At 42.9% G+C, this 26,566-nt stretch overlaps 1 protein-coding gene across 1 annotated transcript in view; it reads left to right on the plus strand.

The window, feature by feature from the left end:
- The window catches only part of DDX47 (DEAD (Asp-Glu-Ala-Asp) box polypeptide 47), a 116,116-nt gene extending 90,638 nt beyond the window's left edge, over positions 1-25,478 (plus strand). The window contains exons 3-14 of the mRNA XM_011953901.1: positions 9,058-9,305; positions 9,968-10,061; positions 16,971-17,159; positions 17,416-17,487; positions 17,720-17,838; positions 18,416-18,487; positions 18,983-19,099; positions 19,649-19,795; positions 20,317-20,454; positions 21,471-21,541; positions 22,784-22,913; positions 24,919-25,478. Of these exons, the coding sequence (XP_011809291.1) occupies positions 9,219-9,305; positions 9,968-10,061; positions 16,971-17,159; positions 17,416-17,487; positions 17,720-17,838; positions 18,416-18,487; positions 18,983-19,099; positions 19,649-19,795; positions 20,317-20,454; positions 21,471-21,541; positions 22,784-22,913; positions 24,919-25,050 (1,368 nt within the window). The 5' untranslated portion in view covers positions 9,058-9,218 and the 3' untranslated portion in view covers positions 25,051-25,478. The remainder of the gene's footprint in view (positions 1-9,057; positions 9,306-9,967; positions 10,062-16,970; positions 17,160-17,415; positions 17,488-17,719; positions 17,839-18,415; positions 18,488-18,982; positions 19,100-19,648; positions 19,796-20,316; positions 20,455-21,470; positions 21,542-22,783; positions 22,914-24,918) is intronic.
- The last annotated feature ends 1,088 nt before the right edge of the window (positions 25,479-26,566 follow it).

Genomic DNA, 26,566 nt, shown 5'->3' on the forward strand with positions numbered 1-26,566 from the left:
AAAAAAAAAAAAAAACAAAAAAAGATCAGAGAAGTATAGTTTTTTTTCCTTTAGCAGCTGTTAGGGTTCTTAGATGCAAACACCAGAACCTCTTCCAGTTAAGCAGAGAAGGACTTTATTAAAGCATATTAGGAAGCTCACAGAATCTCCAAGAAAGCAAAAGTTAGGCTCAAGGGCAATGCAGCCAGGAACAACACCCACAGCCTGTTGTGAGATCACCACTCCAGCAGAAACCCCACTGCTGCTGTTGGTAGGCCAGGACGCCTCCTATCGCACGACTGGCACAGGCACTGGACATCACAGCCTTTGTGCTGTTGCCCCTTAAGCAGGACACCTCTACCAATGCCTGTGTCTACTTCCCAGCATGACCCACGTCTGAACTAAGCTCTGGTGTGGGTGTGTCTGTTTGACAGAGACCAAGGCATGTGTCTGGGAGGTGCAAGGGAGGGTGGAGAGTGAGTTTCTTGTTTCTACTTCAAGGAGGTGAACTTAGAATGGGAGAAATTTGCCCATCATTGGAAAAGATGATTAAAAGATGTTGGGTTATCATCAAGCATGAGAAATGTCCAGGATAGCAGTTAATGTTTTATTTATTTTAAACATTTAGATATCAAACTTACTATATGAAATTCACATGCTTCTATTTTCAGTGCAGCTGGAAGCTGCTGTGTATTGCACTCATTTCATTGTAGTCATGGTATCAGGATTGCCAAGGAACTTTATAAACACCTCCATTTCTAGTAATTTTTTTTAAATTGTGTATACATTTAAGGCTGGGTGCGATGGCTCATGCCTGTAATCCTCGCACTTTGGGAGGCTGAGGCAGGCGAATCACTTGAGGCCAGGAGTTTGAGACCAGCCTGGCCAACATGGAGAAACCCTGTCTCCACTAAAAATACAAAAAAATTAGTGCACGCCTGTAATTTCGGCTACTCGGGAGGCTGAGGCAGGAGAATCTCTTGAGCCCGGGAGGTAGAGGTTGCAGTGAGTTGAGATTGCACCACTGCACTCCAGCCTGGGTGACAAAGTGAGACTCTCTTAAAAAAAAAAAAAAAATTGTGTGTACATTAAAAAAAACCCTCACTTGTATGAAGGGAATACAAGGAAACCAGGAAACCAGGAAATGACTCAAAGCTGCCTTTTCCTTTACTACCTGGCCCATAGCATGAACTGACCTTGAAACCCCAGCTGCCGTGACTTTCTATGTAAGACTGTAACATAGCATTTGAATTTCCTGCTTATCGTTGACTCTAGGTTAAACCCATTCCTTATAAATTTTATTTGCATTATAGAACATCATTTGTCCTCTTCAGTTTAGTTCTCAGTCTGAGGCACCAGATTTTTTGGGGAGCACTAGACATAAAAATCTGTTATTCCTAGTGGACCTAGGGGCTCAAGGGGCCAAGTGGTAGGTTTGGTAGGAAAGTTGGCTTTTCAGCCACCCTCCCACCCCAGCCCTGCTGTGCTGCTCCTAGCCACTGCCTATGGGCTAGTGTTCACCATGGAAGTGGCCACAGCCTTATTAAATTACCACACTCCTAGATCAGTTTTTCTCTCTCTCTCTCTTTTTTTTTTTTCCCCCAGATTCAGAAACTCCCTATGACCCCTATGATTAATACATAAATAGGCTCTGGGGATTTATTCATGCTAAGCACACTCACAGGAGACCAATCTACAAACCAGTCTCATTCACCCATTGGGCAAGTATTTTCTGAATTCCTATTCTTGGCTAGGCAATGGGAAGCGCATGAGTGCACACCACAGACGTGCTCTAGTCACTGCTATGGTAACCCTTGCTGTTGGGTGGGAAATCAAACAACAATAAAATTCATTTTGAACTATGATCGTAGTGATGGAAAAGGAGGAGAAGTAGTGGGGCTCCAGATGAATTTCGGCAGCAGAGTCTGTAAGACTTGCTGATGTGGAACCTGCGGGAAAAGAGAGGTGAGATGAAGAAGATGGAGAGAAAAGCAAGTGTTGGGGAGAAATCCACATGCTAAAGTTTTCATGTTCATTGGAAGATATGGCTAAGTTGAGGCTCAAAAGGAATTACCCACAGAAGAGACATCCCTTGAAGTGCATAGACTATGCAGAAGACAAAACAAATTGGCTTAAGTTAATCAAAAATGTTACAAGCATATTACTGATATTTCCATTCATCATACCGGGGATAGCATAGTGACGATGTCGTATCAACACATTTGGGGCTGGGCATGGTGGCTCACACCTGTAATCCTAGCACTTTGGGAGGCTGAGGTGGGAGAATCACTTGAGCTCGTGGGTTCGAGACCAACCTGGGCAACATAGTGAGACCTCGTCTTGATAAAAACAAAAACAATAACAAAACAGGGCCAGGCACGGTGACTCACACTTGTTATCCCAGCACTTTGGGAGGCTGAGGCGGGTGGATCATGGGATCAGGAGTTTAAGACCAGCCTGGCCAACACAGTGAAACCCCATCTCTACTAAAAATACAAAAATTAGCTGGGTGTGGTGGCGGGTGCCTGTAATCCCAGCTACTTGGGAGGCTGAGGCAGGAGAACTGCTCAAACCTGGGAAGCTGGCGTTGCAGTGAGCCAAGATCTTGCTACTGCACTCTAGCGTGGGCAACAAGAGCGAAACTCTGTCTCGAAAACACAAACAAACAAATAAACAAACAAACATTTAAAAAAAGAAAAAGTTTCAAATTAAAAGCCAAAAGAAAAAGAAAACAACACATAACAAGGACTAGTTATTTTTTCTCTCTAGACAAGAATTGGTTAGATAACTACATAAATTGTACTTGAACTGTCTGTTTTCTAGATTTCATGTAGACTGCTGTCTTCTCTCTCTGCCCGCATTATTACATCATCTGTGTCTGTCCTTTCTTCATCTGAACATACATATTCATAACAAGTTACCACTCACAAGTCCAAAGATAATTTCCTGACTGATTACATTTTGTATGGGTTCCTTCTTGAATAAAGGGCACTTTGTCATAAGTGAGCTTCCTCCAAAACAGACCTCCGGGTTTGCAACTTCTTGGCCATTTCGTGCGGAAACTGATAACCAATTTTTGTTTGAGTCCTCCACAGAACTCTTGTCCCCAAGTTGGGGGCTCACTTTACTTTTGCTCCAGGAACCACCAACATCCCAACCTGCTCACCTCCACAGTGGTCCTGGGTTACTGGCCTGTGGCAGGCTTCCCCTGCATTCCTCACATCCTTCCCTTGTCTGTGGGGTGCAGTAGACAGAATGTCTAGAGCCAACAATGCTTTTACAGATCTCCAAAGACAGGTTTTCATTTCTTTTCAAATCAAAAGAAGGCCAGGGCAGGGCACAGTGGCTCAGCACTTTGGGAGACCGAAGCAGGTGGCTCACTTGAGATCAGGAGCTCGAGACTACCCTGGCCAACATGGTGAAATCCCACCTCTACTAAAAGTACAAAAATTAGCTGGGTGTGGTGGCATATGCCTGTAGTCCCAGCTACTCGGGAGGCAGAGGTTGCAATGAACTGAGATCATACCACTGCCCTCCAGCCTGGGCGACAGAGTGAGACCTCATCTCAAAAAAAAGGGCCAGGTGGCTCACGCCTGTAATCCCAGTGCTTTGGGAGGCCGAGGTGGGAGGATCACTTGAGTCCAGGAAACTACTCCAGCCTGGGCAACAGAGAGAGCCTGTTTCTAAAACCTGAAAATAATAAAATAAAATAAAAATTTGTTAAGTCAAAGAATAGGTTTTAATACATAACATTAATATATTTGTCTGTATACTAATGCAGTTGTAAAATACAGTTTTTAATACTTTTTTGTGGAAGAAGGGGTGCGTGAAGGCAAAGGAGCCTGGGGCTCATGAAAACCTTTGAGTAAGATGGGGTCAGACCCTTCGACCTCTCCTTCTGGAGCCCATGTATTGTTTCAGGCTTGCTTTTCCTCCCTCATCATTTAGAGTGTTTATTTATATTTCCTCTTTAACGTTTCTCATTGTTCTGAAAGTACAGGATATGACATGGCTCAGTGACTAGAATGGACCTCTATTATTTCCATTCCCAGAATATAAATATCCAAACTGCTTCCAACCAGATAGGAATAGTCAAAAGCAGACAATCATCTCAGCTACTACAGGCTTTCCTCTTTGGAACCCACCTATGGTCATCCTGTCAGTCTGACATGAATCTGGTCACTGGGGTGGGTGCTCTTCCAAGGTCCAAACCTTGCTGGCAGCAACAGACCAAAGAATTGAGCAGCGCTGACGCTGCTGTCACTGCATGCCACATCCTCTTCACGGCCCTTGATACCCTGGGGACACTGACACCAGAGGAAGTTTTAAAAACACCCTATGTCTGAATTATCCAAGAACGAACAGAAAAGACTTGTTTGGCTAAAATCAACAGGGTTTCATGTTATAACTGCAGTTGAAAGGCTTAACTCAGTTCCCTTTAAAGTAGCAGCCACCCCCAGACACTTTACGGGTGATTCCTTTTTCTTTTCTGTAATACATTTGAACAAAACTCGGGTAACTTTAGATCGTATATGATGTACAAATTTATAGACCTTCCGGTTGTTTCCATCTGAGTCCCCTTTTCAGGCTTTTTATCTCTGCTTCCCCTCACTCCCCAATTAGGATCGTCTCCTTCTCTCAGCTCTTCTTTCCCACTCCACTCTCCTAAATGCAATCAGAGGATGAGTCAAGGGGAAGCAAAATAAACACTGCAGCTGCTTTCTCTCTTTGTTTTTACAGAAAAGTCTGTGGCTGCTTTTGAAGAAGGAAGCTGCTTTCGATTATGTAAGACGATGTTCTCTTTGGTAAAAGCTTTGGTCTGGTCTCAAGAGGCTTGGCTTTTTGTTGTTGTTTTTTCTTTTTGAGAAGGAATCTTGCTCTGTCTCCCAGGCTGGAGTGCAGTGGCATGATCTTGGCTTGCTGCAACCTCCACCTCCCAGGTTCAAGCAATTCTCCTGCCTCAGCCTCCCGAGTAGCTGGGATTACAGGCGCACACCACCATACCCGGCAAATTTCTGCATTTTTGGTAGAGATGGGGTTTCACCATGATGACCAGGCTGTTCTGGAACTCTTGACCTCAGGTGATCCACCCATCTCAGCCTCCCAGATTGCTGGCATTACAGGAGTGAACCACCACACCTGGTTTAAGAGGCTTGGCTTCTAGTCTTGTCTCTTGTGATTTTTACTCTTTCTTTACTCTTGTGTCTCTTTACTCTCTGGGACTAGAGTTCCTCTCTGTCAAAAGCGGAGAACAAACTCCCCAGCAGGTCTATGTAACAGAGAAGAGGAAGAGGAAGAGCCCAATTTAGCTGGGTAGACGCTCTTTGGGAGAAGTTGACTTCCCCTTATCCCAAAGCATATGTATTCACTTTGGAGACCATCTAGAGTGGCCCAATTCCAAGTCGTAGGAGAATGAGCAGGTAGCCATGAGGAGGGCTAAAGAGACAGATGGAATGCCTTAGACTGTGCTAGCATAATTGTATGCCTGTGACTGCCCGATAGAACCAATTTCAGGGTGACCTGTTGTCTTATGTGGTGTGTATTTTCTCTCCTTTCCTTTAACTTGGAGTGAACTAAAGTAAAAAGGCCAAAGGCCCCAGCCTGTTCTGCAGGAGTGTAATCTTTTATATATATATATATGTGTGTATATATATATATTTTTAGACAGAGTCTTACTGTGTCAACCAGGCTGGTGTTCAGTGGCACGACCTCGGCTCACTGCAACCTCTGCCTCCCAGGTTCAAGTTATTCTCCTGCCTCAGCCTCCCAAATAGCTGGGATTATAGGCGCCCGCCATTATGCCCGGCTAATTTTTGTCTTTTTGGTAGAGACGAGATTTCACCATGTTAGCTAGGCTGGTCTTGAACTCCTAACCTCAAATGATCCACCTGCTTTGGCATCCCAAAGTGCTGGGATTACAGGCGTGAGCCACTGTGCCCGGCCAGGAATGTAATCTTAAATATGGAAAAACCTCACTCCCTAAAAAACAAACAGTGAAATCCTCTCTGGTCTGCGGTCCTTCCTGATCCCAACGCTTTACTGTTTTACTTCAGCCAGGCAGCATTTACAGAGCATCCACTTTTTGCCAGGCCCTGTGCTTAGAGCCAGGGGTATGAAGAGCATCCCTCCTCTCTTAGATTGTTGGGGACCAGCCTCAAAACCATCCGTAGGGTACCCAAAGTCGGGTGGCGACGAAGGAATGAAAAAAGGTAGGTTAAGAGTGCATAAAGAGTGGGGGCCAGGGGGCCAATTGCAAAATGGAGGCTGCAAAAGGCCCTGAGTTCTGATCTCCACACTATTTATTGAGGACAGTCACAGATTTAAGAAGCAGATGTTCAGGGCGAAACAGTGAAAGGGAGGCAGTATGTCATAGGCGTAATCTATAGCAATAGTGGTTTAAATGAATCTCCTTTGTACTCGAACAGCATACTTTTAACTTATCGAAGAGTAGCTAGTGGGAGTGGGCTTAACTAGGAGCCTGAACGTCTGTCCATTTCAATGCTTCAAAGGAGTGTCTTTCTCCTTGAACACAGTGTTTATAGATAAGAAAGCAGGTTGGGCTCAGAGCATGGGAACATAATGACGATAAGAAGGCTTTCCTCCTCAGAGGCCTTTAGTGACTTTCCACAACTTATTGTCCCATATTTTTATGGCCAGTTTATGCAGGCACCCCACACGCCCTTTTCCCAACATAGATTGGGGTCCCCAGCCTCTGGGCCATGGACTGGTGCCAGTCCGTTGCCCTTTAGGAACCAAGTTGCACAGTAGGAGGTGGGTAGCAGGTGAGCAGGGATGACTGCCTGAGCTCTGCCTCCTGTTAAATCAGCTGCGGCATTAGATTCTGGAGCACAAACCCTATTGCAAGAGATCTAGGTTGCAGGTTTCTTATGAGAATCTAAAGCCTGGTGATCTGTCACCGTCTCCCATTACCCCCAGATGGAACCATCTAGCTGCAGGATGACAAGCTTAGAGCGCTCACTGATTCCACATTATGCTGAGTTGTATAATTATTTCATTATATATTACAATGTGATAATAATAGAAATAAAGTGCACAATAAATGTAATGTGCTTGAATCATCCTGAAACCATCCCTGCCCCAATTCTGTGCAAAAAATGTCTTCCACGAAACCAGTTCTTGGTGCCGAAAAGGTTGGGGACCACTGTCTTAGATGGTCTCCTTTTCCCACTCTTTCTATAACCTATCTCTATATAGAGTTAGAGTAATATTTTCAATGTGTAGGTCATGTCTCTTCCCTGCTCTATACCCCCAGTGGCTTCCTTCTGCTTTTAGGATAACATCGAAAACCCCAGGCCTTTTACAACAGGGCCCTGCAGAGTCTGACCTGAGCCCACTTCTCTGACCACATCCTACCCTTTTGGTTGTTGCAGACACTGCTGTGATGCCTAAATCAGGGCCCTTTTTCAGTTGTGGTGGTGGGAAGGTTGGCAGACACATTGAGACACTGAGTTGAGTTCATCACAATTCTCAGGTCAAGCACACTGGCATCACAAGTCCCCTCTCTAGCTTTGTGTATTTATTATCTTTTTTTTTTTTTGAGATGGAGTCTTGCTCTGTCACCCAGGCTGGAGTGCAATGGCAGGATCTTGGCTCACTGCAACCTCCACCTCCCGGGTTCAAGCAATTCTCCTGCCCCAGCCCCCCAAGTAGCTGGAATTACAGGCCCCCGCCACCACGCCCGGCTAATTTGTGTATTTTTAGTAGAGACAGGATTTCACCATGTTGGCCAGGCTGGTCTTGAACTCCTGACCTCAAGTGATCCACCCGCCTTGGCCTCCCAAAGTGCTAGGATTATAGGTGTGAGCCACCGTGGCCGGCCTATTATCTTTTACCCTTAATTCTTTTATTCCCAATTCCCAATTTTATTCTAATTCTTCTCCCTCTGCAGGTAACCATTCTAAAATATTTCAAGTGTATCTTCTGTGGGATGTATTTTAGCAGAATGTGATATCTGTGGGCCTATATTTTAATATACTTGATATATGTTATGCTTTTCTCACTCAGCACTAGGTTTTTGAGATTCTCATCATATTGTTAAGGGCATGTTTGTAGACACCATGTTCACATTTTAACTATGCATTTTCCCAGTGATGGACACCAGATTGCCCCCAACTTCCCATCCTCAGGAATGAGACTGCAGTGAGCACCCTGCGCAGTGAGCACTCTGAGCACGCTGCGCAAAGACCCAAGTGACAGGCCACGGGAGGGCATTGCTGGCCTTGGGGCATGCAACATACAGCTCTGAATTTGCTGCTTTCCAGAATAGCCTTAGTAGCTTCACGGTCTTGGTACTGGAATTCTCTCACTCTGGAATAATTATCTCCTGGGATCTTAAAACGTTTTCTCCTGCTCAACAGTGAGGTCTTAACTCAAATATCACCGTCTCAGAGAGGCCTTCCCAATCTCACAGTTGTCCTCACAACCCACCCTCCGCAGGTTACTCTGTCATTTTTACGTACACAGGGTTTCACTCTGTCGCCCAGGCTGGAGTGCAGTGGCACGATCTCCGCTCACTGCAGCCTCAACCTCCGGGGTCAAGTGATCCCACAACCTCAGCCCCCTTAGTTGCTGGGATTACAGGCGCATGCCACCACGCATGCCCGACTGATTTTTGTATTTTTTGTAAACACAGGGTTTTGCCGTGTTGCCCAGGCTGGTCTCGAACTCCTGGGCTCAAGTGATCCGCCCGCCTCGGCCTCCCAAAGTACTGGGATTACAAGCATGAGCACACCCAGCTACGTTTCACAATTTGAAATGATCTGTGATAGCTTATCTCCTTTTTCTGTCTCCTTTTTCTCCACGAGGGCAGGGGTCGCTGTCCTGTTCACTAGGCATCTAGCACAGCCTTAGCATATGGTAGGCTCTCAACATTATTGAGTAAGGTAATGCAATAATAAAAAAATGGCATTGTGATATCAATCCGTTCCAAACTCTATGGTTAGAAAAGCGGGGAACATAACTGGCGACATACGTAGGGAAGGGGCTTTAAAGGGGATCTAAAGGTCAACTGGATTCCCCGGTGATCTGCACCTTCTGCAACCGGATCTATTCCGCCAGCTTACGCGCCCATATTCACTGGGCCCCACCCGCCTAGCGGACGGGTGCAATCCCCGGCAAGCCCGCAGGGGGCGCCCAGAGCAAGCCGTCCGGGGAGAACTAAAACTACATTTCCCAGCATCCCGCGCGCCGCAGACCCACTTCCGGAGACCTCAGACAAGATGGCGGCGCCCGAGGAACGCGATTCTCCGACCGAAGCGTCCCAGCCGGTGATGGAAGAGGAGGAAACTAAAACATTTAAAGACCTGGTGAGAATGATGACGCTGGCTTCTTTAATGTACTCTGGTGCTAGGCGCAGGCAGACCCAGTTACCTTAGATCCCGGTCTGATAGTGCACAAAAGCATCTCGGGGCCTACCTTGGGTTTTCCCGAGAATTTCAGAGGGCTGGGTTTCGGACGTGCTCTGAATTTGGGTGGTGGGAGGGCTGCTGGGCCCTGAGAACCCCATTTGCCCTATTCGCCACTTTAGTATGGCAACGTTTGCATGTGTCCAGGAGGTTGTACATATGGGGGACTTGGTCTCTTTATAGCTGGAGCTTTGGAGTCAGATGAACCAACCAGATTTGAATTTTGGCCCAGTCTCTTACTATAGACAAGTTGTTACCTCTCTGTGTTTCTCTTTTCACATCTGTAAATTGGGGATAGTAGTAAGTACTTACCTCGCAGAATTGTTGTGACGATTAAATGAGATGCTACATGTAAAGCACTTGGCCTAGGCCTTGGTGAGCAGAAAGTGTTCGTTAAATCTTGAGCTACTGTCTCATGGTATAAAGAGCAGACTCTTAAATGCACAGTAAATACCTTTTAAAGCAAGTATATGGGTTGTACATGATGGTTCTGACAAAGTTAAGTAAGAGGGGAGGTAGGGGTGTGCTGTCCTTGGCTAAGGTATATTTTTCTGAATTCTAAGGGTGTGACAGATGTGTTGTGTGAAGCTTGTGACCAGTTGGGATGGACAAAACCCACCAAGATTCAGATTGAAGCTATTCCTTTGGCCTTACAAGGTAGGTTGTGTGACTTCGTACAGATTTAATATAAAGTTATCTCAATTAGATACCCCTTTTGAAAGCTGTTGCTTGCATACTTCGAGTTAAATAAGGATATGGTCACTAAAGGTACAAAGTTTGGGTAATGGCATTTGAAAATGTCATTCTGCAGTTTTACTGAGCTTACTTTCTGTCTTAATAGCTAAAAGGATTTGTTCTGTGCCACAGATGCTGACTTTAAGGAAGCCCTGAATTAAAGTATATTAACGACAATCTTGGTAGACTTTATGCATCAATGGGGTGCACACTTAGACAGGGAAGGATGCCTGGAACACATTTGTATGTCTTGAGGAGTTGAGAATTCTTGGCTGTGAGGCATGTTTATCAGATTTGTAAAAGAGTGGTTAAAGTGCTGATTGATGGCTAGTGGAACTGAAACTAACAGGATGAACTTTTTTGTTTTTGAGATTTTTTTTTTAAGATGGAGTTTTTTTTTTTTTTGAGACAGAATTTTGCTCTGTCGCCCAGGCTGGAGTGCAGTGGTGCAGTCTTGGCTCACTACAACCTCCGCCTCCCAGGTTCAAGCAACTCTCCCGCCTCAGCCTCCCGAGTAACTGGGATTACAGGGGCACCACCATGCCTGGCTAATTTTGTATTTTTAGTAGAGACGGGGTTTCAGCATGTTGGCCAGGCTGGTCTCGAACTCCTAACCTCAAGTGATCCACCTGCCTTGGCCTCCCAAAGTGCTGGGATTACAGGCATGAGCCACCACACCTGGCCGTAACAGGATGAACTTTAATAGGAATAGAAATAAAGACCTGCTCTTAGATTCCTAAAGTACCAACTTTACAGGATTGGGGTGGGTGATAAAAGAGACCCAGAGGTCTTAGTTAACTGAAATCTATTAAGATCCTCAGAAAAAGTGAATGTAATCTTAGCTATAATAATAGCTAATTATTGTTAGTATTAATGTAGCTATTACTATATTATTAGTGATTAATGTAAGCTATAATTATTACTAATTATTAGTAATAACGTAGCTATTGATAATAATTGAAAGATTTAATGATTTGAAGAGCTGTCATGTGGAAAAGGGGTTAGACTTACTCTACAAAATTCCATTTGCTCTTTCCATAAATAGTTACTATTTGTTGTAAATGTAAGGCACTGGAGGTTAACAGTCTGTCCTCTCCAAGGGTCTGTAATCTATTAAAGAGATAATTATAAATTTATTACAAGTTGAACAGGGACCTAAGAAAGTTACATTCAGGGTGCACTGAGGGAGAAGAGATTACTTCTAATTAGGATGGATTAGAGAAGATTTATTTCATTTTATTTTTGGCTGGGGAGGTTGGGAAGGCATGTGAGCGGAACCTTGAAGACTGAATTTAGAAGGATTTAGACATTCAGATATGATGGGAAGGGAGAACTTTCTAGGCATAGGGAACAGCATGAAAAAAAGCCAGTCTGGAAAACATAGGCATGTATGGAGATTTGCAAGTACTTAGCAGAGTGGTGAAAAAGTTTAATAAGGTGATTGGGGCCAGATTATGAAGGATTTGAGTGCTGGGTCAAGGAATTTGGTCTACGTTTCATAGGCAGTGGGGCATTTTTGGAGATTAAGGATTTAGAGTTGTACTCTTGGAAGATTAATCTCATAGCTGTGAAAGATTAGAGACAAGAGACTGGAGTCTGGGAAACCAATTAGTAGGTTATTGTAATGATTTTAGCAATAAATAATGGGTAGAGTGGTGATAGAACGAAAAAGAAAATGTTAGAAAAATAATCCTTATGATTTTACAACCAGTTAAGCAAGTGGAAGGCAAGGAAGGGGTGGGGAAAATCTAAGATTATCGCTAAGTTTGTGGACTGTTATGTTTAGGGCATATCATTGGTGTACCACTGATACAAAAAGGGAACAGGGGGGAAATTCAGGAAAGATGAGTTCAGTTGGAAGTAATTGAGTTTGGATATCAATGAGATAGAGTTGACCTTGTGGGAGGGGAATGGGGAAATGTTGCTCAGGGTACAGTTTCAGTTAGCTGGGATGGATAAGTTCTGAAGATCTATTGAAGAGCATGATGACTACAGTTAATAATGTTTTGTGTATTTGAAAATTGCTAGGAGAGTAGATCTTAAATGTTCTCACCACAAAAATGACAAGTATGTGTGGTGACAGATATGTTAATGAGCTTGATTTAATCACTTCACAAAGTATACATACATCTAAACTTTGCATTCTATACCATAAGTATATTATAATTTTTTGTCAGTTAATAAAACTGAGGGACAATAAAAAAGGAAAAAAAATATGCAGTTGGAATCCTGGGATTGGCACTTGATTGAGAGGCCAGAGGTGGATATAGACATTATATCCAAAGAGCAGTTATAGCTGAGATTAGAAATGGATTAGATTGGCAAAGATGACAGAGGAAAATTGGAAGATTCAATAGAGGGTTGAAAATCATGAGAGTATAGTTTCACACAAATTAGGGAAGGGAAAGTGTCTCAAGGAGGGGCTAGTAAACACTTCCAACTTGTGCAGACAAGTTTGGAGGATAAGGACCGTATAAAGGCCAGTGGTGGGAAAGAAGATTGGTGGCCCAGCGTTACTTTCAAATAGCAAGAAGTTGCCGGGCGCGGTGGCTCACGCCTGTAATCCCAGCACTTTGGGAGGCCGAGGCAGGTGGATCACCTGAGGTCGGGAGTTCAAAACCAGCCTGACCAACATGGAGAAACCCCGTCTCTACTAAAAATACAAAATTAGCCGGGGTGGTGGCACATGCCTGTAATCCCAGCTACTCGGGAGGCTGAGGCAGGAGAATCGCTTGAACCTGGAAGGCGGAGGTTGCGGTGAGCCGAGATCACGCCATTGCACTCCAGCCTGGGCAACAAGAGCGAAACTCTGTCTCAAAAAAAAAAAAAAAACAACAAGAAGCGTTCGTGCATTTTAACTTTTCCAGCTTACCCTAAAGCATAGGTGAGAAGAAGGAGTCAAAACAGCTGGCAGTAATCCTAAAATTATTATTATTATTATTATTTTCTTTTTTTTTTTTTTGAGAGGGAGTCTCGCTATCACCCAAGCTGGAGTGCAGTGGCTGGCTCTCAGCTCACTGCAAGCTCCGCCTCCCAGGTTTATGCCATTCTCCTGCCTCAGCCTCCCGAGTAGCTGAGACTACAGGTGCCCGCCACCTCGCCGGGCTAGTTTTTTGTATTTTTTAGTAGAGACGGGGTTTCACTGTGTTCACCAGGATGGTCTCGATCTCCTGACCTTGTGATCCGCCCGTCTCGGCCTCCCAAAGTGCTGGGATTACAGGCTTGAGCCACCGCGCCCGGCCATCCTAAATAATTATTTTAATGCTTTCAGCCGTAAGTTTAAATTTGATGCAGAAAAGAATAGGGAGGGGTCAGTGGAAGGTTACTAGGAACTGACAGAAATGATCACCATGGAAAATGTCTTTATCCTTATTCTTGGGTTTGTCTCATTCTAATGAGTAGTTCATAAATGTTTCATTTGAATCTATAGAAACAATTCAAATAATCTAACGTTTGATTTTGTTGCTGTTGTTATTTGATTAAAATAACGCTAAATTTGGATTTGGGACTAATGACGTTTTCAGTTTCTGCAAAGTTACTGAGCCCAGATTGTCCGCTGTTGTTAAACCTTATAACAATGCTGAATAGTAGGTAGGGATAATTATTTTATTAGTGAGGAAATTGAGGCTCAGGGAGTTAAGTCCTTTGGCTAGAGTCACCTAATTATTGCTAGAGCTGGAATTTGAACATAGAATCTTATAGCTCAGAAAACCTCTGTTAATGGATCTCCATCAACGTGTGTTACTATCAAGAGATCAAGAGTTGTTTGGTGAGCATGGTGGTTCATGCTTGTAATCCCAGCACTTTGGGAGGCTGAGGTGGGAGGATTGCTTGAGACCAGGAGGTTGAGACCTGCCTGGGTAACATAGTGAGACAACATCTATTTATTTCTGTTTCAGAGGTCACTTAAGAGTTGTCCTCAAGGAATTTCAAACAGCTTATTAATGGCTGCCATATAGCAAGCACTTATGTTCAGTGCTAGCAACGTGGCAGGTCTATATGACAAAATGTATTCTGCTCTTATGGAGTTTATGCATGCTGGCATATTCTCTACAGGTATAAACACTGAAAAGGCTTAGAGGTTTCTTCAGAGATGAAGAAAGGAGATGACACAGAAAAATATATCAGTTTCACAAACTGAGGGTTGCTCTGAGGGACTCATTAAAAAACTGAAAGCAGTGCAGGCCTCAGCTGTGAGCAGTGAGCACTGCTTATTGCTTCATGAACCAAGCAACTTCAGCTCCTTTACTTCCCTAAATCTTTCTTATATACTCCTTTCTTCTGAAATGATAAGATTTCCCTTGACAAAAAAAGAACAAATCCTAGCTCCCCTGCCCCCTGTTCCGGAAGGTGTATTGTGTGACACAGGCAGGACAGCAGTATCCCCAAGGAGTTGAAGACTAAAAAGCTTCGGGAATCGTTTGCTGACCTTTGTTTCTCAGATAGGTAGATGCTGTTGCAATTCATTATTACCTACCCTGCCACTGGGGAACATTAAAATAAGTAGATGAGTGAGACATTTCATCCCTGGATTGTCATTTGTCTGTAATCTCTAAAAAGTCAGTCCATTGTCTGGTTTGACTTGTATTTCACATCTGTGCATTTGCTTTTAAATGGCAAACACTGATGTTAATGAAAAGAAGGCTAAAAAATATAATTCACTAGGATACACTGTGTATTAATCCGTTTTCACACTGATGATAAAGACACACCCAAGACTGGGAAGAAAAAGAGGTTTAATTGGACTTACAGTTCCATGTGTGGCTGGGGAGCCCCCAGAATCACGGCAGGAGGCAAAAGGCGCTTCTTACCTGGTGGCGGCAAGAGAAAATTAGAGACATACAAAAGCAGAAACCCCTTGACAAAACCATCAGATCTCACTAGACTTATGCACTACTGTGAGAACAGTATGGGGGAAACCACCTCCATGATTCAAGTTATCTCCCACCGGGTCCGTCCCACAACATGTGGAAATTATGGGAGCACACAATTCAAGATGAGATTTGGGTGAGAAATACTGAATCAGAATTTCCAGGCATGGGACCGGTCATGTGTGTATGTATGTGTATATATGTGTGTGTGTGTGTATATATATATATATATATATGCAAGTCTCATGGATTATTCTGAAGCATCTGCCCCTGAGGGAGTACCAGTGGTAGGATATTTATGGCTCCCATGTCTGTTCTAACCCCACTTTTTTCCTGAGCTCCAAACAAGTATGTCCAACCGGTTTTTAGACATATCTCTAAAAAAGAGACATATCTCTTTGAGTTTACTGCAGGAATCTTAAGTTCTAAGTTCCCTGCGTGGAAACCAAAGTCCTTATTTTCCTAACCGGCACTAATTTTTCTGTTGCCTATATCTCAGTTTTTGGCTTTTGAGTGTCCTGTAATAAAAATGTGTGCGTCACCCACATTCCCTTTTGTTAGTTTCTGAATCTCACTCATTCCTGTGCTCATTCCTGGCCTCGGTTCAGGCCACCATCATATCTCCCCTGAATTACTTCTGATGTCCCAGTTGAGCCTTTGTTTTCCCCGTTCTGGTCATTTAAGTCATTTCAGATTGTAAGTCATGTTCAGGTTATGTCAGGGAAAAGGGATTTGTTTATTGTAGCATTATCTTCTAGGTAAAGAAGACTTCTCAGCCGTTACACGGTCATAGAACAGGGGCAGCAAGTGTAGGGGTCGTGATTTGAGAGGGAGTGTTCTCACTGGACACTGTTGTAGTGCATAGCTGCCTATGCACCACAGCCAGCCTGGAGATAGTGATCTCCACTCAGGAGTTAATTTCCAAATCTTATAAGTTGTGGCTTGAGTGGTGATAACAAACAATGGTGACCTGTTCTTAAAGAATTACTTAGAGCATTCTTCCCTCAGAAGGAGCAGTAAATGGCATGCACTGTTAGGTTCCTTGGCTCCTCCTTATGCCATCAGGCCTAGAGTTTATCTTCCTAAACAGTAATACTGATCATGATATTCCCTGTTTAAAATCCTTCAGTTCTCTCTTATAGGAAAACATCAAAACTCTAGCCTCATTCTTCTCTCTTTCTCCCTTAACACTTCTATGTTCCAGCCACATTGCACTCCTCAGCCTAACTACGCATGCTATATTCTTTTTTTTTTATTTGAGACGGAGTTTCGCTCTTGTTGTCCAGGCTGCAGTGCAATGGCACAATCTCTGCTCACCACCGCCGCAACCTCCGCCTCCTGGGTTCAAGCAACTCTGCCTCAGCCTCCCGAGTAGCTGGGATTACAGGCATGCGCCACCATGCCTGGCTAATTTTGTCTTTTTAGTAGAGACAGGGTTTTTTCCATGTTGGTCAGGCTGGTCTCAAACTCCCAACCTCAGGTGATCTGCCCACCTCGGCCTCCCAAAGTGTTGGGATTACAGGCGTGAGCCACCATGCCTGGCCAGCATGCTATGTTCTTTAAAGCCTTAATTATAATTATCTTTCCTCTTACAGGAATATCCTTTCTTCCCTTCTTTGCGTACTTCCAGGTTTAACTCACTTAATCACCTCTGTTAGCCTTTTTTGACTCTTCTGGGCAGTAGTTACTTTCCCTTGTGTTCTCACTGTATTTTGCAGGGGCTTATATTAAAACTCTTATCATATTATAATGAATTTGTATGTTAGACTGTCTCACCACTGGGTTTTAAGCTTATCTAAGAGAGAGACCATGTGTTTTCTGTTTATTCAACTTTCCTCTCTCCCCAGTTCATCAGATATTTATTAAGCGTCTACTTTGTGCCCAGCATTGTGTCATTGTAGAAGACACAGAAATACTGCAGAGAGAATTAACTTGGCTGTTGAATTTCTTTTTCTTCTAGGTCGTGATATCATTGGGCTGGCAGAAACTGGCTCTGGAAAAACAGGCGCCTTTGCTTTGCCCATTCTGAATGCACTGCTGGAGACCCCACAGCGTTTGTTTGCCCTAGTTCTTACCCCGACTCGGGAGCTGGCCTTTCAGATCTCAGAGCAGTTTGAAGCCCTGGGGTCCTCTATTGGAGTGCAGAGTGGTAAGTGTCTGAGAGGGAAGGGATCCTAGGTTGCCATCACAAGTGAAGAATGAGTGTGAAAGGAGAATGGAGGAAAGTATTGCTAGCATAATTTATTGACCTAAAGAGCTAATGCTGTATTTTAGCTTTGGGAAGAGTATTAATGGTAAGGGAAGAACAAGTTTAAGTAGAAATCTGGCATTGGCTTTAAAAGATGTTCAGTGGACCGTGGAAAAAAATTAAGGATCTCGTCTCTATGTTCTTTTTCTCTCTGTAGCTGTGATTGTGGGTGGAATTGATTCAATGTCTCAATCTTTGGCCCTTGCCAAAAAACCACATATAATAATAGGTGAGTAACTGACGAAGGTAAAAGACACTGGCAGTGATGAATTGGAGAAAATCTACCAATATTGGATAGAAAGACTTTGAGAAACAGATTGTGTAACCCTGTTAAAATTTTTAATTTCTTAAGTTAAATTTGGTGGAGAGCTGTGGGGTGGGGCAGGTAACTATTTGTTGTTTGTCGTTTTTTTTCGTCCTGTTCTGAAACATCACTGTTTCTCCTCAACCTTTCTTGGTAGCAACTCCTGGTCGACTGATTGACCACTTGGAAAATACGAAAGGTTTCAACTTGAGAGCTCTCAAATACTTGGTCATGGATGAAGCCGACCGAATACTGAATATGGATTTTGAGACAGAGGTGAGGTCTCAATTTCTTTGCTCCTCTTAGAGCATCTCAAGGTTCCTGTTTCAAAATTTGGTTCATTGCCCACTTGTTTTATGTAGAACATTGCGTCAGTATCAGTTTCATTCTTGATATTCTTCAAATTGCAGTTTCTCAGCACCCTTTTATCTTTAGAATATAGTCTGACTCTGACTCCAGAAATGAGAAATATCAAAACTGGATTTTCTTTTCCATTTCATTTAATTTAGACCTTGACATACACCCTGAAATATCTTTATTTTCTTTGATGACCCACTAATCCCAGCTTACTTAGTTGATTAATACTTATTCTTGACTTTTCTCTAGATCAACTCTGGTCTACTAATTTAAACTGTTCTTTTCTTAGAAAGGTATTTTTTTTAAATAGTGTCTGGTAGGGTATCAGGCAGTAAATATTCAGTAAACTTTAGCTGAATCGAATTGAATTTTCGAGTCCCAAATCTTCACAGTGATATATTTAATTTGTTAATGTCTACCTCCTTCATTACCTAGAGGATTTGCAGCTCTTCCAGTCTGAAGATCTTATTGGCATCTTTTCCTCTTTGTGCCTTAGGTTGACAAGATCCTCAAAGTGATCCCTCGAGATCGGAAAACATTCCTCTTCTCTGCCACCATGACCAAGAAGGTGAAATTTGCTAGGACTTTTGTTTCTTCTTTATGAGAATTGATACATAAAGTAAATGGTAACAACACTAAAAACAATAAGTAAAAATAAATTGCTTTAGTTCATTTTCACACTGCTATAAAGAACTATCTGAGACTAGGTAATGTATACAGAAAAGAGGTGTAATTGACTCACAGTTCCACATGGCTGGGGAGACCTCAGAAAACTTACAATTACGGCAGAAGGCAAAGGGGAGGCAAGGCACGTCTTACATGGTGGCAGGAGGTAGGGGCAGTGCTACACTTTAAAACCATCAGAAATTGTGAGAACTCACTATCATGAGAACAGCACGGGGGAAACCACCTCCATGATCCAGTCACCTCCCAGCAGGTCCCTCCCGTGACATGTGGGGATTACAATTCAACATGAGATTTGGGTGGGGACACAGAGTCAAACCATAGCATAAATAAAGAGTGTTCAGGCATCAGTGTGCTCTTCTGGATCTTCTTCCTCCAGGTGCAAAAGCTTCAGCGAGCAGCTCTGAAAAATCCTGTGAAATGTGCTGTTTCCTCTAAATACCAGACAGTTGAAAAATTACAGCAATATTATATTTTTATTCCCTCTAAATTCAAGGTAAAGTGTTTACTTTGATCATTCCTGCCTCTCCCTCTTCTTTTCACCAAAGCATCTGAAAATGTGTCAACCTTTGATTAGCCAAGAGCTGTAATGCAGATTGGCATCCTGTCTGTTTGCTTTAGAGGGTGCGTTGTGCTTATATTATCACCGATAAACTAGACATGCCAGGAATTCACAACACATTAAACCACAATAATGAGATCATGATGTAATCATATAATTCCTTCCCATCCCCATCCTTGAGGTAATTTTTCCTTTGTTCGCTTATAATATGGCTTTTATTTAGGATGAAGCCTCTGGTTTTGTGCTTTGATATAAGGACTTCTCCTGTTTTCTGAGGACAGATCTCCTGCCTGCCTTTAGGCTCTGTGGGGAGTAGTGGTTCACAGAGATGATAATGCTGGTTAAGGAATCCTAAGCTGGCAGCTGGAGGTCTGGATAATTGAGAAGCAACTACAGGGTTAGTCTTTACCTTATGTATGTGCCAGGTCTCCAGTCCTTTCTCCCAGGTTCGATGACATATATTGTTTTGGGTTTGTAACTTAGGATACCTACCTGGTTTATATTCTAAATGAATTGGCGGGAAACTCCTTTATGATATTCTGCAGCACCTGTAATAATACCCAGAGAACAGCTTTGCTACTGCGAAATCTTGGATTCACTGCCATCCCCCTCCATGGACAAATGAGTCAGGTAAGGATTCATCGTCATCATCAGCCATGCACTGATGGCATGAGCGAGATCAACCTCCTAACAATAGATTTGTACAGTAAGGACATAGGGCACTGATGCCTGTTTCCATAATTGTTCTCATTTTATGGGCTTTGAAGTGTTGCTCTAGATGTTTACTTTCTCCTTTCAGGGTAGCAGGAGGCCCCCATTAGAATATTTCATTTGTAGCTGTCTGGTTTGCAAGCTGTTGAGTTGATGTATTCAGCCCTAATGGTAATAATGACTCTGGTCTCTAAAAACATTAATAAATTATTTCCCAGTTGCCTTTCTATCGTGTCAGGCTACCCTTATTTTGTATCTTTTTTTTTTTTTATTTTTTGTTGCTTCCGTATTTCTGTTTTGACCTGTGAAGCCCCATTCAAAAGTTGGGGGGAAAAAAGTTTAAAACATTTATGTCTCTTTGTTCTTGTGTTTGTCTGTTTTGTGTTTTGTATTCCAAAATATATGTTAAGTTTTCCAACATTTCTTTCTCATTACCTCAGAGTAAGCGCCTAGGATCCCTTAATAAGTTTAAGGCCAAGGCCCGTTCCATTCTTCTAGCAACTGACGTTGCCAGCCGGGGTTTGGACATACCTCATGTAGATGTAGTTGTCAACTTTGACATTCCTACCCATTCCAAGGTGAGTCCTGTTGCTAACTTGCCTTTCTAGTCCTAAAGTGTATTTCTTAATGGAGTGTCTTTTGTCTTTCCTTAGTTACAGCAGTTTTTTTGTTCCTGGTTAATTATCAAAAAACAAGAAAGCCCTTGATTAGTTCATTCTCATCATCTTGCACAGGCCTGTGTATGTAACATTAGTACATATGAAAGAAGTAGCCAAGGAGAGTTATTAGATGCTCATAGTAGAGGCAGGTGCACCACATACTGATCATGTCACTGTCATTTCTTGAGAATGACAGCTTGTAGTTCTTAGTGTATCTCAAGGTTTCTCAGCCTTGGCACTATTAACATTTTAAGCTGTCGAATTCTTTGTTGAAGGGTTGTTCTTTGAGTTGAAGGATTCCTAGTAGCATTCCTGGCCTCTACCCACTAGCTGACAGCATCACACACTCTTCCACTTGTGATCATCAGAAGTATTTCCAGACATTACCGGTGTCCCTTGAGGATGACAGAATCACCCCGGATGGGACTGGTGTGTCTCTTGCCTTTGTCTTTAACTGCTGTAGACAAGGTGCTGTCTCGTTTGGTTTTCATAACAACTCTATAATTTGGACATGTATTTCTATTCCTGTTCAATAAATAGAAACCAAGGTTCAGAGAGGTTAGGTAATTTGCAGGTAATTGTGTAACTGGCAGGTAGGAAGGACCACAGCTGTAACCCAGCTCTGCCTTGAGATCCAGTGCTGTTTTTTAAAATACCGTGCAGCTTGCGACCATGTAGATACGCTTTGTAGATTTATCTTTTTATGAAAGAAGGGAAAGCATTGGATCCATTTTGTGCTGCAAGGAGAATAAAAAAGATGAAGTACATTTGTCTCAACAGATTGCCCAGGCCATTTATTTTCTCCATGTTATGACATGAATCTATTTTCTTTCAAAGTTTTACGGCGAGACTTTGCATACGTAGGTTTTTTTTTGTTTTTTTTGTTTTTAATTATAATCCATATGACTTGAGTTTATTTACCCTTTTGGTTTTAGGATTACATCCATCGAGTAGGTCGAACAGCTAGAGCTGGGCGCTCCGGAAAGGCTATTACATTTGTCACACAGTAAGTAAATCAGCTTTAGGGGCAGAGCAACATAGAGAAAAGAGCAGAACTTTTGAGCCATTGGCTGGGAGCCTGGCGCTATCATGTACTACACTACTCACTTTCATACTGAAAACCAGGATGAAGGCGTTGAAAGACGGGAATAGTAATACCTATCTAGCAGGGTTTTGGTGAAAATTGGAGATTATATATGTAAAAGATCTAGTATAGTATTTGGCATGTAGAATGGTAGAGTGGTACCTAGAGCTGGAGAGCAATTGCCTTTGTGTCAACTCAGAAAGTATTAGAATAACTATTTCCAATTTTTTTTTTTTTTGAGGAACAAATTTTTATGTGCCCAAGGCTGTCCTGTGAATAAATACCTTGAGGGATTTTCTCCCTCCTTCTCTCCTTTTTTTTTTTTTTTTTTTATTTGTCTCGCTCTGTTGCCTAGGCTGGAGTGCAGTGGTGCCACCTTGGCTGAGTGCAGCTTCCACCCCCTGGGCTCAAGCAATCCTCCTACCTCACCTTAGCCTCCCAAGTAGCTGGGACCACAGGTGCATGCCAGCACACCTGGCTTTTTAAAAAATATTTTTAGCAGAGACAGGGTTTTGTCATGTTGGCCAGGCTGGTCTTGAACTCCTGAGCTCAAGCGATCCATCTGCCTCAGCCTCCCGTAGTGCTGGGATTACAGGCGCAAACTACCTGCCTCAGCCTCCCATAGTGCTGGGATTATAGGCATGAGCCACCTGCCCGGCCGATTTTTCTTTCTTTCTTTCTTTTTTTTTTTTTTAAGCAGCAAGGTTTCACTCTGTTGCCCAGGCTGGAGTGCAGTGGCTCGATCATAGCCCACTGCAGCTTCAAACTCCTGGGCTCAAGTAGTCCTCATGCCTCATCGTCGAATGGCTGGGACTACAGGCACAGGCCACCATGGTTGGCTAATTTTTAATGTTTTATAGAGATGGCATCTCACTGTGTTTTCCAGGCTGATCTGGAACTCCTGGTCTCAAGTGATTCTCCTGCTTTGACCTCCCAAAGCGTTGGGATTATATTTGCAAGCCATCACGCCTGGCCTCCCTGGAGTGATTTTCTAATGGGCTATGCACAGAGATTGCACTTAACCCATATTTAGAAAAGAAATAATATGTTCAATATTGTTTAAACCTATGGCTCCTATTGCGTTGTGTCATATAATAATAGTTTGGGAATGGACAGGCATTTGCATTACCAGGCAACCAAAGCTGTGCAGTTTTCCTTCCTCAGGTATGATGTGGAACTCTTCCAGCGCATAGAACACTTAATTGGGAAGAAACTACCAGTCTTTCCAACACAGGATGATGAGGTTATGATGCTGACAGAACGTGTGGCTGAAGCCCAAAGATTTGCCCGAATGGTATACATCTTTCTTTTCTCACCAGTGTCTGTGCAAACAATGTTAACTGTGTGCCACTTTATTATATTAACCCTCATACTAAAACTGCAGAAGCTGGGTATTATTTTATTACAAATTTCAGATGAACAAACTAAGGTGCAGAGATGGTAGGTAATTTGCATTAGACCATCCAACCAAATGGTGGATTCAGGGTTTGGCCTCATTCTGACATTTACACATTCATAGCAACTGTTCACGTGTCATATGTGGTGAGATAATTCATCAGACCTGAGGTCAGAAGATCCAGCTGTGAACTGTGTGAGCTTGGGAAATGTGCCTGATTTCTCAGAATCAGAATCAGTTTCTCACCTGTAAATTGGGAATAACACTTGCCTGAATACCTTATGGGGTTTTACAAGCACCAGAGAAGCCAATATAAACTACATAGTTATTATTAGGGGTTGATCATACCTGATCCAAACATTTGAAATCCAAAACCAAGATCCAAACTTTTTTTTTTTTTGAGACGGAGTTTCACTCTTGTTGCCCAGGCTGGAGGGCAATGGGGCAATCTCGGCTCACCGCAACCTCCGCCTCCTGGGTTCAAGCAATTCTCCTGCCTCAGCCTCCCAAGTAGCTAGGATTACAGGCATGCGCCACCATGCCCAGCTAATTTTGTATTTTTTAGTAGAGATAGGGTTTCTCCATTTTGATCAGGCTGGTCTCAAACTTCTGACCTCAGGTGATCCATCCGCCTCAGCCTTCCAGAATGCTGGGATTACAGGCTTGAGCCACCACGCCTGGCGATCCAAAACTGTGAGTGCCAAAAGGATTGCCACAAGTGGAAAATTCCATGCCTGACCTCATGTGACAGGTTGCTACCAAGACACAGTCAAAATGTTTTTAGTGCACAAAAATATTTATAATATTGTGTAAAATTACCTTCAGACAATGTGTATAAGGTATATATGAAACAAGTGAATTTTGTGTTTAGAATTGAGTCCCATCCCCAAGATAGCTCATTATGTATCTGCAAATATTCTAGAATTAGAAAAAATCTGAAATCCGAAACACTGCTGATCCCAAGCATTTCAGATAAGGGATACTCACCCTGTAGTAGTAACAGTAATAGTGGTGATGAGAAGATTCTAGAGGAAAAGCCTTGGAAGTGCTGCCTGCTTTCTGGAGTTCTGGTCTGAGGGATGGAGAAACTTCGCCCATAGGTTGTTGTTGGAGTAGCTGAGGTACAGATTTGGTTTTTATTTTGCCCACATGGGATTTTTTTGTTTGTGAAAGTATTACATGTGCATTGGGAAAAAAATTTAAAAAAATACAGAAAGGGTTAAAGTAGTAACTGAAAAGGTAAACCTTTCCCAACAGAAAGCCATTGATAACATTTGGCTATTTTTCTTTCTTTAGCCATAATTATATAGGATTAACATTTTTCTGTTTCAACAAATATAGATTCATGTGATTGTTTCTTAATGGCTACAAAGAATTCATCATGTGTATGAAATACTTACATTCATGGATGCTTATGCTTTTTTCCAGTTTTTTCCTACTTTGGTACAGTGTTGAACACCCTACTTTGTACAGCTTTGCACACTTACTCCCTTAGAATAAATTCCTAGAAGTAGAATTGTTGGGCCAAGGGATGTACACAGTTAAAATTTGAACTCCTACAGAATGCCAAATTGCCCCTTCCCCCAAGAAAAGCTATAGCAGATTGCACTGTAAGTGACAGTATATGTGACTTTTTCTACACCTTGGCCAATACTGGGGATTACCCTTCTCTTAAGTCTTTGCCAATCTGCCATGTGAAAATAAAACCTTATTATTTTAATGTTCACGTTTTGATTACTAATAAGGTTAACATCTTTGTATATTTGGAGTTGGATCTCATTTCTTTTTTAATGTCAGACATCAGGAAGTTACTTGATACTTGATCTTAAGGAGAGGGGACTCGAAGGTGTTACCTTCAGTGCCAGTAATTCATTTTCAATCCCATCTTCTTTTTTTCTTGCAGGAGTTAAGGGAGCATGGAGAAAAGAAGAAACGCTCGCGAGAGGATGCTGGAGATAATGATGATACAGAGGGTGCTATTGGTGTCAGGAACAAGGTGGCTGGAGGAAAAATGAAGAAGCGGAAAGGCCGTTAATCACTTTTATGAAGGCTCACGTTCTGCTGTTCTGTGAAAGAGAATTGGAGAATGAAACCTGCTCCGACAGAGATCGTGAGACTGAAATCTGTCAGAATTGTGTCCAGAATGTGCTCAGCGAATTCAGTACTCTTCCCCATTCTGGGTTGGAGTTTACTGCAGAATAATTCTTACAGTGCTGATGTCAAGACCGTTACTGTTTTTTCAGCTTCGACTCTTTGCTCATGACATGAGTAGGATGTGCTCTTCTGTCACTCACACAGACCTGTTGCCTTTTTTAGCTGCAAGTAGAGGACTAGTTTGATGATGTCCACGACCTGTAATTGTAAAGAAACTTGGACATCTGCAAATGATATTTAAACCATCTTGGCTTGTGCTTTATTTAAACTAATGTGAAACAATAAATTTAAATATTATTTTTTAAAGATTCAAACTCCTTAAAGACCTTGGTGTTAAAGGGCCTTGTAGATTTAAGTAAGATCTTGTTAATAGGTAAGAAGCTGACAGTGTTGATTGCATGGCACATTCATTGGTTGTCTTAATTAAGATAAATATTTATTACTTAAAAAATCAACAAGGAAACAAGATGATAGATGGCTTTGAAAGGGAAGTCCTACTTGAAAGGAGGTTGTGTTTTTCTTGCAGATGGAGCAAAGTCCATTAGTAAGACAGCAGAGGTCTTTAGAATCCCTAAATAGATTTATTTCCTTCATTCCTTCAACGAAGCAGGTGGTTAGGAAGACTGGTTTCTTACGTAGACTCTTTTTTTTTTTTTTTTTTGAGACTATCTTACTCTGTCACCCAGGGTGGAGTGCAGTGGTACGACCTCAGCTCGCTGCAGCCTTGACCTTCTGGGCTCAAGTGATCTCCCACCTCAGCCTCCTGAGTAGCTGGGACTACAGGCACACGCCATCACGCCTGGCTAATTTTTATATTTTTTGTGGCGATGGGATCTTGGCATGTTACCCAGACTGGCCTTGAACTCCTGAGCTCAAGAGATTCACCTGCTTCGGCCTCCCAAAGTGTTGGGATTGCAGGTGTGAGCCACTGCACCCGGCCTCTTTCTTTCTTTTTTTTTTTTTTGAGATGGAATCTTGCTGTGTTGCCAGGCTAGAGTGCAGTGGCATGATCTCGGCTTACTGCAGCCTCCGACTCCCTGGTTCAAGCAATTCTCCTGCCTCAGCCTCCCAAGTAGCTGGGATTACAGGCACTCACCACCACACCCAGCTAATTTTTGTATTTTTGTAGAGATTGGGTTTTGGCATGTTACCCAGACTGGCCTTGAACTCCTGAGCTCAAGAGATCCATCTACCTCGGCCTCCCAAAGTGTCGGGATTACAGGCATAAGCCACTGCACCCGGCCTCTTTTTTTTGAGACAGAGTCTCGCTCTGTTGCCAGGCTAGAGTGCAGTGGTGTGATCTCAGCTCACTGCAACCTCCAACTCCCTGGTTCAAACAATTCTCCTGCCTCAGCCTCCCGAGTAGCTGGGATTACAGGCACACACCACCATGCCCA

Source organism: Colobus angolensis, unplaced genomic scaffold (genome assembly GCF_000951035.1).
Source record: "Colobus angolensis palliatus isolate OR3802 unplaced genomic scaffold, Cang.pa_1.0 Scaffold11, whole genome shotgun sequence".
In the NCBI taxonomy this organism is placed as follows: Eukaryota; Metazoa; Chordata; class Mammalia; order Primates; family Cercopithecidae; genus Colobus; species Colobus angolensis.